A 15,961-nucleotide genomic window follows, 5' to 3' on the forward strand; every position below is an offset into this window, starting at 1 on the left:
ATCAGTCCAAATGGCGCTGATACATACAGCGACAATACAACTGATGAAGTACAATGAAACAACAGACACAAACTTTTATTTCCTGACTGACACCCAATTAACTTAATGAACTAAATAAAAGGCACCTGATTAAGTAACGGGACGGCAAAACGACGAAAACTGCAGTAGCAGTTACCAGTCAGGACGGATTTTTGAGAACCACTGTGGCTGACAGTGACGTCCCTCTCAATTCACTCTCCTGTCTCGCATGTTCTATTGATTCAGACATTCACTCTCAACACTCTTACTCGGCCGCAATTCACTAATACACATCATGGTGATATTCCGGCAACCAGTGCTACGATCTGAGCCGGAATGGAGGCCACGTCAACGAATTCTCTTACAATTCATACCCCACCAAACCGCGACTCACCTTTTCCAGCGGGGCAGGTCGATGCGCAGCCAAGGACCGTGCCAGCGACAGCACAGTATTAAAATAAAACCCTCTTCCACCTCCATTTGCACCACCATTGACGCCTCCTCCTCCACCACCTTTCAACGACATCTTTACTTCCCCATTCGATACACACACAAATACAAACAGCCGGAAAGCCGTGTTCAGAACGGCGAGCGGGTGAGGACAAAAATTACGACAGCTGTACAAAGGAGCAAAAAGGCGAAGCATAAACAGGATATATTTACATGTTAAGTGTCGGACTTTTGAACTCTCTGTCATTGGATCACACATACTAAAATTTTTATAGTTACACTGATATTTTTGTGGTTGATTTTATGAGTCCTGCTTAGTCAGCAGTATTTTTATTTAAGCTTTATTTTTTAAAATCTTTTTATTAGAGGATGCATATAAATAACTATTTCATATATGAACATACATGACAAGCTAATGTTGTCAGTCTTCTTCATTTGTAAAACAACCGTAACTCATCATTTTAAAATGTTATACGACTTATTTTTGTAAATAATAAAAAGTTGTTTTCCTAAAAAAGTAACTAGTAAATATTTCATAATTAGTTATTTTATAAATTTTTTTATTTTATTAATAAAAATATTGAATAATTAATGAACAGTGAATACATATTGTACTGCATCGGATAACTATTTTTTTACTGTCCCCAGAATGAAAATAGGTATAAAAGACACTTTAATAAATTTACTGAAATACAGTATATTCAAAATTTTGAAACACTAACCAAGCAAACCATTCATTTTTAAGTTACATTCCCAAATTAATTTCAATCCGTCTATGATTTATTGATTATGCTTAATTCAATTTCTGAGTCACCAAACAATTTCTGAGATATATTATACCAGCAATATCTATGAGGAAGGACGGGATGCCAGTCTGTTGCAGGGTACAAGCATTCAAAATGAGTCAATTTGGAGGCACAAAAATACTAACATACATGTCTTTTGCTACTTCATTACATACACCTACACCAAAGCAAATGGGGAAATTACTTTTCAATGACAGGCAGAAAAAGTTTGGGATCACTAATACACCATACATTACAAAATAAAACAAGATGCATATTGTGAAGTGCCTAGTGCACCTCACTGTTCTACCCAGATGTAACCTGACTAAATGTCGACCCTGGGCTACTTTGAACAAGTTTTATCAGCCTCTGTTGGTCCAGATGTCATATATATACACATACATACATATATATACATACATATACACATACATACATATATATACATATATACACACATATACATATACATATATATAGAGAGAGAAAAACAAACAATGTATTTATACTTTTTCATTCTTTTATTAAGAGTAAGCAAGTGTGTATATATACACATAAATAACATTTTATATAAACAACGTTATATATAGATTAAAAAAGGTTCCGGAAGTGAAACCCCTAATCACGTGGTCATGACAAGCGTTTATGTCACCTGATTGAACACACCCTAGTCACGTGACACCACAGGCCTCACGCTCTAATTGGTGGTGAAGAGAGTTGGTTACGTTACAATTATTTTGCACAATTAGGTTGAAGTCGAGTTTTTTCTTCTCTTCTGCTTCATCTAAACGGTAGGTGTCGTGGTATTTTTTCATCTTTAGTTAAAGCCGTTAAGGTATCGTTAACGATAGCAGAAGTTTGTTCGCTTGTGAGTTAACGAAGTCATACACGTTTGCGGTGATTTACATGGGTTTGGGTGCGTCTTCCCTCGCGAACTTAGATTTTAAGTCAGTAGGGATTTAGCAACTTCTGATCTGTGACAAAGCACTTTTTATGACACTGCAACATCGTGCGACGATTTAATAATAAGCACGCGAAAGTAAAATACATTAGTTGGATGAAACAGGATGTCTTAATGAAAAGTAACGCAGTGCCACCACTCTGTGATTTACATGATGATAGTTTGTTATTATAATAAGGATGAAGCAAAATATACGCATTTGCAGTTAAGTATTGATCGAGTGTTCTAAAGTCTAAACACTACTCGGGATCAGATCGTTTGTAGATATATGTATGTATATCAGAGTACGTGGACTAATGGTTGAGCACCTTCTGAAGGCACTATTGACATACCCCACAAACTAATCCTCTTCCTTCCTGGAGATCTTCAAGCTTCCTTTTCTAAAATCCTTGACAGTTAGATAGATAGATACTTTATTAATACCCCCAGGGAAATTCCGACGCCCAATAGCTCAAACGCATCAGTAAAAATAAGGAAGGAGAACAAACATAGATAAATAAATTACAAATGGTAACTTGTTATAGTGTTGAAAGTTACAGTGGTGACTAGGTCAGGAATCGCTTGTATTGAAAACAGCATTATATAATGTCACGGCAGTAGGAACAAGTGACTTGAAGATTTCTGTTCTATAGTGCTGTGATAGAAGACGACTGCTACGTTTACTCCTCTGAACCACCAAAACGTGTTGGAGAGGGCGACAGCTATTGTCAAAGATGGCCTGCACCTTCCCACCCTTACACCTTTCCAAGACAATTCCCAGTGAGTCCACAGTCCTGCCCAGTGCCGAGCCAGCCTTCTCCAACAGCTTGTCCAGCGTCTTAGTGTTCCTGTCATATTACCTCCTCGACAAACCGCAGCAAAGAAGAGGACATTGGCAACAACTCTCTATTGGAACAAAGGCAGCATTTTGCTACATACACTGAATGGTCTAAGTCTTCTGAGGAAAAAGAGCCACCTCTGCCCCTTCCTGTAGAGCAATCTCTCTATTTACAGATATGAGAAATTTTGGTATGAAAAAATGTTTTAGAAATCCACTCTAAATTATTCCCAACATACTTTAGATAGATTAACTTTATTTGTCCACAGGGGGAAATTGTTTTTTTACAGAAGCTTTTTAAATGAATAAATGCATAAACACAGAGAAAAATAAATAGATACATACACACACTATGGTCTGAACACACACACAGAATGACTAAAAAGCAAAAACAATTAAAAAGAAAGAAAACTTCAGATTATGCAGTATTGTTGTTGGTGTAAAGGAACCCCAGTAGCATTTCTTGGCATGCTTTTCCTGAATAATATACTACAGCACAATAACTTCCAACAGCTCAAACAATTTTACATTACAGGTTATTTACTCTGTTGTTTTACAAAGCAATTAAACACAGAGTAATTGTGCCCTTATTTTACTGTAAAGCATTGAGATGCTATATATTTTCCCATGCACATACAAAACCGAGATAAGGTGAGTAACCCGTTTTCTTAAAAACCCACGTTTCTGTGCACAAGTCCTCTTATGGAGCTCTCCCTTGGAAGAGCACTCTGATGACATTAAGCCACGCAAAAAAAGTGTTGAACGACCTGTTCGGCCACTGTGAATCCAAAAACAAACTTGGAGCCTATATCTCCCAAGCAGAGGAATGTTACTTTTAAAAGTTACCAGTTCTCATTACTTAAAAAAAAAAAAAAAAAAAAGTAAATAAATATGTAATATAGTTACTATAAAATGTAATGCTGAAAACAGTGTTACTTTTTCTTCTTTTGTATGTAAAAAGGCAATTTTTACTGGCCAGCATTTGTTTTTAAATCCTAAGACTATTTATGAACCTTCATGAAACTGTCCAGAAACACAGCCAAATGTGATAATTGACCTGTGTTTTATTAATACGTTTAGCCTTTCATGGGTTGTGAAGTAAATCTCATTCATCCCCTTTTTACATCTCCAACCTGAGTCACAGATGAGTTGTGGTATAAGCCCTGGCCACTGTGTCACACAATCACACTGCTCCATTATATTAATAGCAAAGCTGGATGAAAGCTAAACTGACACTTTATAAATAAGTTTCTGTTGCCAGATTGCATGCTGCCTACACTTTTCTGCTTGACTGTGTGATTAAATATTAGAAAGGAGCCTCAAACTGATACGTGTGTTCCTTGCCTTTCACCCATTACTGCTGGGATAATAAATATGCAAGTTTTTTAACTTAAATTACTCATTACTTTAAAAAGTAATTGGACTATTGAACTTGTGTTACCCCGAGATTGTGCCGCTAAGCTTAGCACTGCACGTTCAACTCATCAACATACATTTAGCAATTTCTGAAATACTGAGACAAATTATTTCAACCAGGAGCAGGAATAATAAGATTGTCCGAGCATTTCCTTCAGGAACTTGTGGACGCTTCTACCCACATCTTCTGAAAATGTGTTTAAAGCTAAGCAGGTGAACAGAGTACAACAGACAATTGCAGACTATAAAATTCTTAACTGTAGCCCTGTTAAGTTGACTCTACTGTATCACATGTATTAATGCCATCTGCAGAAATTGTCATGGATTTCACAATTTCCCTGTATTTCAAGTTATATTGAAAATATTTTTTAAATTTATGACCTATTACTACAGTTTACCTTGTGTACTATGTAAAACACCCAGTGATTTTAGCATCTTTAATGTGCACCTTGTAAAATAAGGATTGTTTGCTCTCCACAAATAAATAATGTCTTTTGGTCTTCTTTCTTAATTAAAAAGATGTAGGTAGGCTAATTGTACTTGTATTGAAATAGGATAACCATGAAAAATATTTTATGCTTAGCAGAAATACTCATTTTTTACTTGGATAAATTTGTGTAATATATTCTTCACAAATCTTTAAATCTCACTGTTCTCTCTAATTCCCAACAGAGCAATGTCAGCCTATCCTAAAAATTACAACCCCTTTGCAGATGATGATGATGTACCAGATGTTGCAGGTTTTGGGAAAAGTTCTGGCTGGAATGACCCATCAGAGGAAAGACGCTCGGAGGCAGAAGAGCGTCAGAGACGCCTGCACCAAGAAGTGATGCATACAGCACAGTCAGCCCTTGACAGCTCTAACCGATCAGTTTCTCTCATTTATGACTCTGAGAAGACGGGTGCTGAGACAGCAGAGGTGCATTTGATATTTATACTTTGCATCACAGCTTGCAGTAAGATGTGTAACTGATGTCCCAAGAAATGTTAAATCTGGTTCATGTAATAATGAATACATTATTTAAAAAGCTTCCTTCAGAGGTTAATAAAGTACTACTTCCTTTCTGACCAACTGTTAGGTAGATCAATCTGTATAACTATCTCCCATACAATTGCTTTAAAACCTATCCATTTATCCACCCTTCAGCATATTTTACTATTAAAAAAAGGGGAGGATTAAATATACCAGACATTTGTTATAATCTATTTCAACCTAATGTCACTTTGACACTACAGTGAAATATATAGACACTTAATTTAAAAATTTGTAACTTATATGATTTCAAATGCAGACCTGTGGGGTTTTGTAAGGTCCTTAGCCAGTTAGTCTGCTTTTTGAAACTGAGGAAGTATGTCTAAATCTGCCCTTGAGCAACTACTGTGGGTTATAAAAACATATTTGCTTATCAGGAAAAAAGTTCCCCCTCCACGAAACAGTATTTGCACTTTTTAGAGATATGTACAATAAACTGAATTGATCTAGAAGTTCTTATTCCAGTGCACTATGATTAGTATGGAAATGTTTAAATTTCTTACATTTAGATGATCTAGGAATATTTCATACAAATGTAGATCATATTTCCGTTTTAAACTATCTTTATTTATCTGTATTAAATTTCAACAAAGTTGATTTCATTAGTTTATACTATGTAGTCTTAGTTTAAAATATGTCTCAATGTCATGGCAGAACAATGGTAAAGTACAAAATGAAGACTGGGTTTGAATGCTGGCCCAGTTACTGCCTGTTTCAGGGTTGCATATTCTTTCTGTGTTTACATTTTTACCTTTGTGGATAGTATATTTTTTTCTTTAATATTCCAAAACATGTAGATTTCAGTAATTGGTGACTGTACATTGTTGTTAGTTTGCACTGCAGTAGGTTACCTTTCAGTTCAGGGTTGTTTTTTCTCTTGAGCCCAGAGCATTTGGAATAGGCTTCAGTTTTAATGGCAACCAATGTAATATACATCTCTTAGATATTTTTAAGAACTTAAGTACCTGAGGAGAATCTCTGCATTTAGAATGACAGATCAGGATTTTATAGAGTTGCAAGGTGACAACACTAACCACTACGAGAACGGTGTTGTTCTTATACTAACAATATGGCCTCAAAGCCTAATTTTTAATTGTATTTTTCTAGGTTATGTTGTTATAAGCATTTGAGGTTAATCATCTTAAAACTGTATCATGCTTAAATTGGAATAGATGTGTATTCTTGCACAGAATGTGACACATTTCATCACAAAAAAGTTGATAAATATGACAACTCTATTTCATTTATTGAAGTTATATTTAGTTAGCTAGAAATTGACTTGATTCTCTCCTTCAGTGATATCTTAACAGCTTTTTCCTGTTTACTGTGAACTTCCTGTTAAATTCTCCAGTTGACACTAGACATTTTTCTGCTTAGTTAGAAACAAACCTTAAATATTTGTTTGAAAATAAGTACACACAATTCTAACATGACTGTTTATTTTATATATATATATATATATATATATATATATATATATAATATCTATTATAAAAAGAAATCCTGCCCCCTTTCCTGATAGTCTACGATACGTGATCCTCTCGGAAGATAATTTAAAGACCTGTGAGACGAAAGAGACCTGCCACGGTGCGTCTCACGGGAACATAGAACAAGAGTCTTACATGACACACCCTACTTACAAGCAATATAAAAAAAAAAACAAATCAGTAGTGTAAAGGCAGTCATGCAGCACACACAGATCCAGGGCTCTCAGTGCATATAAAGTGTATAAGGTCAATACGGTAGAAATGAAACGTCGACGATTAAACGAAGAAGAAAGAAAAGCGCGGGGAAAAGAGACCCAAAAGCGATGGAGAGAGAAAAAAATGGGTACAAAGAAAAAGTAAAATGTCATAAACATGTTAGAAAACAAGGGGGAAAAAACACACAGATCAGGGGCCTCATGCATAACGCCGTGCGTAGAACTCACACTATAACATGGCGTAAGCACAAAAGCAGGAATGTGCGTACGCACAGAAAAATCCAGATGCAGGAATCTGTACGTACGCAAACTTCCACGTTCTTCCACTACATAAATTCCGATCAGCGTGAAAAGTAACGCACGTGCACGCGCCTTCTGTCCCGCCCCAACTCTTCCCAGAATTACTCCTCTTTGAATATGCAAATCAATTTAAATAGCCCTTAAGCTCAGCCTTCTGTAAAAAGAAAAGCACAGGGGAAAATATAAGAATTTCAGCGAATACCAAATGGAGGCAAAGGAAAAACATACTATTTGTTGGTTTAAACAGTGGTATAATCAACAAAAGGAAGTTGATCGAGTGACAGAGTGTCGGAGAAACTCGAAAGCTCAAGTTCACAAAGTCGCACAGTGCCCGAAATAAAAAAGAAATCACATATCAAAGTCGACGTGAAAAGGCAAGTCGTAGCCCACCGTCTGAGTGTCATATGAAAGCTTATTAGGGTGCATTGAGTTAAAGCAGTAACATACAAGAAACAGAGTAGTAAGTTTACAGAAATCTATATTTTTAAACCTCCCTAATTCAGGGTCTTCGGGTGCCAGAGTCTGTTATGGAAGAACTTGGCACAAGGCAGGGACAGCTCTGAAAATGATACTAGTGCTTCACAAGGCTCACTAACACGAGGGCCAATTTGGAATCGCCAATTAGCTTAACTTGCCCATGTTTGGAAATCTCTATGGGAATCATCATATAAAAGTCAAAGTATCAAAATTTAAACATTACAAAGAAAACAATATACATATTAATATAAATAAGCCATGTTCCTTAAATCTCCTTTGTAGGAGCTGATGCGTCAAGGTGAGGCCCTGAAACGAACAGAAAAGATGCTGGACAATATGGACCAAAGCCTGAACGTTAGCCAGAGGCACATGAACAATATAAAAAGTGTGTTTGGAGGAATTGTAAATTATTTTAAAAGTAAACCAGAACCTAAACCTGAACCAGCACAATCACAACAATACAAAGCAAATCCGAAGTGAGTATGGCATTTTACAGGTTGTTTTTGTAAATGTAGGTGGATTTTCTTTGTCAGAGGAAATTCTAAGGTGTTTAAGGAGGATCAAATAAAAAGGGTGAAATTTATTGTTTCCAAATAGCGACAATAATTAAAACAGCATTTATATAGTTCTGCTAAAAAATGTATTCATTAAATGCTTACAATAAATGTCAGGGTTTAGGTACTTGCTTACATACCAGGATGGTGTGAACTAGGAGCACTGCCTTTATATCCTATTTTATTTTTATTCATTCATAACTATCATACTATTTCAGGACAACCAGTACACATTTATAAAATCTAACACGTACAGCATGATATCATGCTAAATAGTAATGAACACAAGACATTACAATAATAATAGTCAAATAAATTTACTTGCTTGCCATGTGTCACAGGTACTTTAGAATTCATATTCATGTTTCTTTTCTGTTTGAAAGGTAAAAAATGAAAACAGTAAAAATGATATACATAGAGTGTAGAAAAGCAAAAAAGAGTGCAAAAGTGTGAAATAAATGGTACCTTGATATTAGGATAGCAGCTCGGGTAATGTGTGTTTCAGATATAATTACTGGTCTGTGTTATGAGAAAAGAGTGGTTTACACCTGATAATGGGGGGGGTAACATAGTGTTTATTTTGATTTGATTTACTTTGCTAATCCCCAAGGGGAAATTGACCTCCAAAGGTCATGAGAAATACACAGAGTAATGGAGACAATGTAGGCTCTACAGTAAACAGGTCCGGGATGATCCATTAACTTTTTTAAGTGGCAGTTATTATTGTAAAGGAATATTAAAATGTAACTGCATTTTCATCCAGATAAATTCTAAATGAAATGTTTTAAAAAAACAAAAAAGTAAGTTTGAGAGCGCCTACTCTGTAAATAAAATTATAAAAATAAAAGGTATCTATCTCATTCCTATCTAATATCTGTAGCACACGTGTATGAGATTACTAACAATAATCTTAAACAGGACATTCTCAACTTTGGTATGAACAGTTATTTAAAATTAGAATTTATGCAAAAATGCAACAATATGAAAATTATGCATCTAGATCTAGTTAAATGGTGTAAACCTCACTTTGTCCCTCTTTTGTTTTTGCTTTTAAAGAGAGACTACTCTAAATTTTAAAAGCTTCTGCCTAGGAAAAAGCTGCTATCAAGTAGACATTAACTTGAAAGTATGGCTCAGGCTATAGAACAATATTTTCGATAATGATATATTTATATTAGTTTTGGATAGGATAGAAAGTGAGTCTTAATTTGTTTACATATATACTTAGATGTGTTTTTGCTTGACAAATTTTCACTGAATGAAAAGACCCTTTTCTGCTTAAATTTTTGTGTTTATTTGATGTTTTGTATATTTTTTAGCATTTGAATTTCTTGTGCGGCAGAATAAGTTAATAAATTTTGCATTGTCCTACGTTTCACCTCATTTTGACACCATACAACTGACACCTCGTGTAACTTTTTTCTTGGTTTGGATCCCCGCTCAACTTGGCAAAGTTAATATGCAACAGGATATACTTCCTGTAACCCTCTTTGACCTTGGTATAACCAGGACTGCTCTCAGATGGTTTGAAACCTTTATCTTGGGCAAATCCCACTATGTATCACAGAAAACAGAGAGATGTCAAGGGTGCATCAGACATACAGAGGGGTGGCCCAAGGATCAGTGCTGGTTGTTGACTCTTCTCTATGTACACCATCTCACTGGGCCCCATCATCCATCCCATTGTTTCTCATATCAGTGCTATGCTGATGATACACAGCTGTACCTGTCTTTCCCTCTCGGGGACAACATGGTATCGGCTAGAGTCTCTTCAAAGTCTTAACTGTTATTTCAGTCTGGATGAAGGACCACCGTCTTCAGCTCAACCTGGCAAAGACAGAATTTCTTGCTATATTGGCTGGCCAGTCTTTCTAACTCCCCATCTCTGTACAGCTTCCCTCATAGTCTCTTAACATCTGCCAAGTCAGTCCACTGGCTTGGAGTGGTGACTGACGAGCAGTTATCTTTCCCTGACCACATTTCACCTGTCTGTCATTCTTGTTGGTTTACTCTGTATAATATCCACAAAGTCGAACCTTATCTGACTGAGTATACAGCACAATTTCTGGTCCATGTATGGATTCTAACAACATTACTGACTGAAATTATAACTTTTTTTATATAAAAGATCTGATCATGATGTTTTTTTCCTTTGTGTTTTATTTACCGAGACTTGAAGAAGCATTTTCCCAGAGTAAAGGTCAAGAAGAAAGATATCAAGCAAGCCACCCAAATCTGAGAAAAATTGACACATCGGGTATGTTATACTCATTCTCTATTGACTTGTGTGGCTGTTGAGAAAGAGGTTTTAATTAAACATTTTTCTGGAAAATGTATATTTTTTCCTTTGCCATCACAGTTGTATAGTTTTTTGGTTTTGTAATGTAATATACTGTATGTAATAGAAATTGTACTTATATCTTATTTTATCACCTTGTGTGTAAAAGCATCTTGTAGCAGCAAAAGGTGCATCTCACTATAGTTCTAAAGTTACTTTTAATTGAAATATTTAGTATAATGTCGATTAAGCATGAATCTAAGGTTGATTCCTTATAATTTCACGATAGAATTCCAAATCCAAAATGTCACTTTGAAGTCTAAATTTTCAAAATTTAACATTTCAATATTGTCTTGATGAAAAGGACAATTAGGCATTTAAGCAGTACAACAGGTGTGTTTTATGAAATGTATATGTAATAGATTCTCATTAAGTCAATAAAAAGTTGAAGTCATTATTATGAAAATAAAGATGGTCTGTTATTAACTGAAAAAATGACAACAAATTCTGGCTTACATAGACATGAGTTAAATTACAGAACGGTGTCTATCATTTGTTGTTTAGTCTGAAACATTTGCTAACTGTTTCTGAGTCTTATTACTTGAATATTATGCAGTTTAATGATGGTAAAGTTGTTTAAAAAGTCACTTTAATGTGTCAGTGGACAGAGATTGTTAACATTAACAGAAAGTGTAGTTGGTTTACAAAAAATATTTACTACTTATTTTTTTCTAAGACATGTTCAGTGTAATACAACTTTTGAAAAGCACCTCTGGATATTTTACTAAGTCTAAATGCCTCTTTGGATGGATGAAAATATGTTGTCAAAATTTTAGTTTAAGTTGTTTGCAAGGTTTTTTCAATAAAAAGGTTTAATATTTTGACTGCAACTGTCATGCAATGTGATTCCTTCTCTTCATTAGTGCCACCCCCTTGAAAATTATCACTTTATGGGGCCATGCAAGCCTGTATTAATACTTGTGTGCATATTAAAATATTTTTTTTTACAATGTACAGTTCTCATGACAGTAAAATAGGTTATTCTTAGCGAGTCTACTGCAGTAATTGCAGTGGAAAATATGGTTAACATCCACTCATGCATGGGAAAAAAATACCATTGAATACCGTGAAACCGGTATAATTTTGAAAAATACCGTGATATAGAATTTTGGTCATACCGCCCAGCACTAATCACCACATCCAGTGTATAAAAGCAAAAAAAAATAAATCAGGCAGATTAGGCGATATGGAAAATGTATTTTTCATGTCTGTCTGCAGCAGATAGTAGGACTCTTCTGATCACATGCACAAAATATAACCATGCTAAATCAGAAAAGTGTGATTCATTTTATTTATAGCTCTGTCACTTTTTGGTGTATGTTTACAATATAGTACAGGAGCTAAAGAAGAAGTTGTAATCATTAATTGGCATCTTCTTTTTGCTTTTTCTGCTGAGTTTATGCTATTGGCATTCTGAATTGTACTGACTATTCAAGTTTCTCCAAACCCTGTTGTGGAGAATACCAATACCATTACAGGATTATTAATAGGTAATATTTCTTCCTGGATATTTTGGGTCTATGCCTTGGTTTTATTCCAGTAAACATTGGCTTCTCTACCTCCAGAGAGCATTCTAACTGCATGATTCAAACAACCTCATTTGGTAACTCTCGATTTGCAGCGGAAGCAGTTGTAACCGGACATCCTTCTACATTGACTCCAAATTCTGTCAAGAATAGTGAAACCAACAATCCTGCAGAGTAACCTGATTTCAGGCACTTATAGTCACAATCTAATTCTCTTCAATTTTACACAAACCTTGTCATTAAAGGTAACAATAGGAATTTAGATTGTACAATAAACAACTTCAACTGAATCAAGGTATTTTCCCCACCTACTTTAAAGTAGCTCTTTCCATCCTAAAATAACTTCATTTAAATTGTCCTTGAACAGATGCTAAATTATTTAAAAGAAAATGATAATTTAAAAAGGTAACACAGACTTATAAAAAATTAAATATTAATGAATAACTGATACATGGTAAGGGTATTAATCACCATAGCCACACTCTTTAAGAGTGAGAGTGTTTTATATATGTCCTATTTATTTTGAATGTTGATAGTGCCAAAAGAAGTAATTGTAAAACATGGGATTAGTATCCAGTAATATGAAGAAAAAATGAGATGAGTGCCAAAAGGAAAACGCATGAAGCATGCTGCAAAATGTAGCAACGGGGCACAGAGAGCCCAAATGATAACTTAATCTACTTTAATTGTAACTCAGTTAATTTGGTCCAAAACCTATAATGAGGGACTAAGTTAAATCCTTGTGTAAAGAGGATGCAAGTCTTGTGGCACATTGGTGCAATTGCTACCGCTACTGCTTTACAGCTGCAGAGCCCGCAACTCAAGTCCTGGCCTAGGTATTGCAAGTTTTCCCTATGTATGCATTCCCTGCCTTGTGACTCTTCTAGAATCTTCCTACGTTAAACCCACACTGAGTTGAAAGGTAACTAACTCTGTGTTAGCTCAGTGTGAGTGTGCTCGGTGGTGATTTGATGCCTTGTCAAAAGTTGCTGCGCTGGTAGAACCTGCAGTATAAATTGTTAAAAGACTTGTGTACTTCCTTTGACCACTACAGAGAATCAGAGTAGTATATTCAAGCCATGTGATATTTCTCAGAACATTAGCTACTTGTAAATCTAACAACTTAATTGCAAATATCTACATCTTTAAAACACATTCGTCTGTTCATTGGCATACAATATGAGTAGTTGTTCTAGTACTGCAGTGTATATTACAATTTATCAGGTATGTTTATATTTTTGTAGGCTTTGGTGCTGGAGACATTGAAGCCTCTCAAGAAAGGAATGGATATTCCAAAAATAAGCAACTGTCTGATGTTCACAAGCAACTTGACAGAAACTTAGGTAAATAGATCATTAATAAATATTGTGGTATGCTTCCTTGCCATCCTGTACCCTCCTCTACATCTTAATTTAGGAGGAATATTCTGTCCTGTAGTGTTTAAGCATCAGATATGCCAGAAGTAAACCACTCTATGTATGTGGGATGAAAAGTTATATGTACAGGTTTTTGTTTAATTGGAGTTTGCCTAATCCCTGCAGCAGGAAATGTAACAAACTTTCATATTGGTACTTTGGAACAGTTCAGAATTATTTACTTTTTTTAAAAATTTTATTTAATACTATTTTCTTTTTTACAGATGACATGTCTGCTGGTTTGTCCCGCTTGAAGAATCTTGGCCTAGGACTGGAGAATGAAATAGATGATCAGGACCTCATAATTGACAGAATAACAGGAAAAGCAGATCACTTAGATTGCAGAATCACATCTACAAACCGACAACTAAAAAAGCTTTAACAGACATTACTGTGTCATTGGTTTGTTAATATGAAGTTAACTTTTTTTAACCTGTCAGTGGTAATAAAAAGTGAATATAAAGCACTTTTATTACTCCATCTTACTGAACACAATTTACAATCCAAAATGGACAACTGTGCAAATTGGTTATAATGCAGGTATAGCTATTCCAAGTCATTGTGTGATAATTCATACCCTTTGCCTACATTTCAAAAATAATCCCATTGTTTCTAAAAGCTTTTTGGATATTTGTTCAGGGTGATGTCTAAAGGCATAATGATTTGTTTCACAGTATTGCTCATTGATGGCTGTTTTTATTGTATAGTATGCATTTTAATTGAAATGTGAGTGGTGCCAATATTATTTGAGATAAATAATACTTTTTTTCTAAATATGGAAAACGTACATAGCTAGCATAACAAATGTACATGCAGCCTAGAAGATTTATTTTGTTGTTTTTAATTATACTTTTAAAAAGCTTATAAAATGAGAACCTGATTTTGTTTGCACATAGTCACTACAAATTTAAGGATGTGCATTTATTTATTTTTTCTTGAGTAAAATGTATATACTATACTTCAGATTATGAAGACATTTGTATTGTAATGGGTCATCTTACAATCACAGTCCTTTTAAGTTTTGGCCTGACATAGGTTATATAGCAGTCATATGCTACAGAAGAGTCAAAGCCCAGCTGGATGTGTACACTCTATCCAGTAGTGTGTATGTAAACTTTGTGTTATGTTGCTACATCGAAGTTGTATTCTTTCACCACAACCTTGTTCAATAAAGTTTTCTGAATTAAGTTATGCAGGATACATACACAGTTACAAATATTTAACTTGTTTGGCCCTGTCACAGTGTGGAGGCTCCGTAGATAAAAGGTCCATCTTGGCTAATTAATTGACTTTCCAACCCTAATAATTGTGTAATGCAAATGTATTGGGGAACTGAGTGGTGTTTGTAAAAGGCAGGGCCTGCAGTAGATGCACCTTACCATTTCTCATTTATTTAAACACTGCATAGTGCATGTTTATCTCTTTTACTTACAGTATTTGGTTAGGTGCTTGCCTTTCTCAGGTAAAGCTATCTTGCAATGTTTACCCTGCAGTCAGTCATGAATAATACTTTGATCTGATTGAGTACTGCAGGTCAACTGCCCTGTTTTAAGCGCTAGTAAAAATATGTGGATTTGGAAAAAAGGGGAAAGGTGGCTATACCAGTGTAAGTTGAAGAGTCATCACACATGACACTCGAAGTTAAGGAACACAGTTTTATTCTTGCCTGTCATGAAGTGCAGTGTATATTGTACTTATGCTTTCGTATTGTATATTTTATTGTTTTTTTTATTGTATTATCATTTTCTTTGCGCCGGTCCCAAGCCTGGATAAATGGGGAGGGTTACGTCAGAACCCGGTGTAAAATTTTGCCAAATCAATATGCAGACAACAATACAAATTTCCATACCGGATCGGTCGAGCCCCGGGTTAACAACGACCACCACCAGTACTGTTAGCCAACAGGGTACTGGCAGAAATTGGGCTACTGTTAGCCAAAGAAGAACGGGGGGGGGAGGGGGGGACATGTCTGGAGGCAGGAGGTGAGGAGGAAAGCAAAGAGTGGAACTGAGGGTAGGAACTTTGAATGTTGGTAGTATGACTGGTAAGGGGAGAGAGTTAGCAGATATGATGGAGAGAAGGAAGGTTGATATATTGTGCGGGCAAGAGACTACAGTAGATAGATTGTGTTAGTTCCGGCGCCACAGAGAGTGGCAGCCTTTTCAGCAG

General features: G+C 35.4%; 2 protein-coding genes across 2 annotated transcripts in view; one reads left to right on the top strand and one right to left on the bottom strand.

The window, feature by feature from the left end:
* Positions 1–573, bottom strand: part of pi4kab (phosphatidylinositol 4-kinase, catalytic, alpha b) — a 106,702-nt gene extending 106,129 nt beyond the window's left edge. The window contains exon 1 of the mRNA XM_028824254.2: positions 413–573. Coding sequence (XP_028680087.1) covers positions 413–544 — 132 coding nt within the window. The 5' untranslated portion in view covers positions 545–573. The remainder of the gene's footprint in view (positions 1–412) is intronic.
* Positions 574–1,892: 1,319 nt separating this feature from the next.
* snap29 (synaptosome associated protein 29) lies at positions 1,893–15,010 on the top strand. The gene is made up of 7 exons (XM_028824217.2): positions 1,893–2,044; positions 5,120–5,366; positions 8,242–8,435; positions 10,685–10,770; positions 13,622–13,720; positions 14,017–14,800; positions 14,858–15,010. Exons 2-6 carry the CDS (start codon positions 5,124–5,126, stop codon positions 14,172–14,174), a joined length of 780 nt encoding a protein of 259 aa, XP_028680050.1. The 5' UTR covers positions 1,893–2,044; positions 5,120–5,123; the 3' UTR covers positions 14,175–14,800; positions 14,858–15,010.
* Positions 15,011–15,961: the final 951 nt, after the last annotated feature.

The sequence above is a fragment of the Erpetoichthys calabaricus genome, chromosome 18, assembly GCF_900747795.2.
Source record: "Erpetoichthys calabaricus chromosome 18, fErpCal1.3, whole genome shotgun sequence".
In the NCBI taxonomy this organism is placed as follows: domain Eukaryota; kingdom Metazoa; phylum Chordata; class Cladistia; order Polypteriformes; family Polypteridae; genus Erpetoichthys; species Erpetoichthys calabaricus.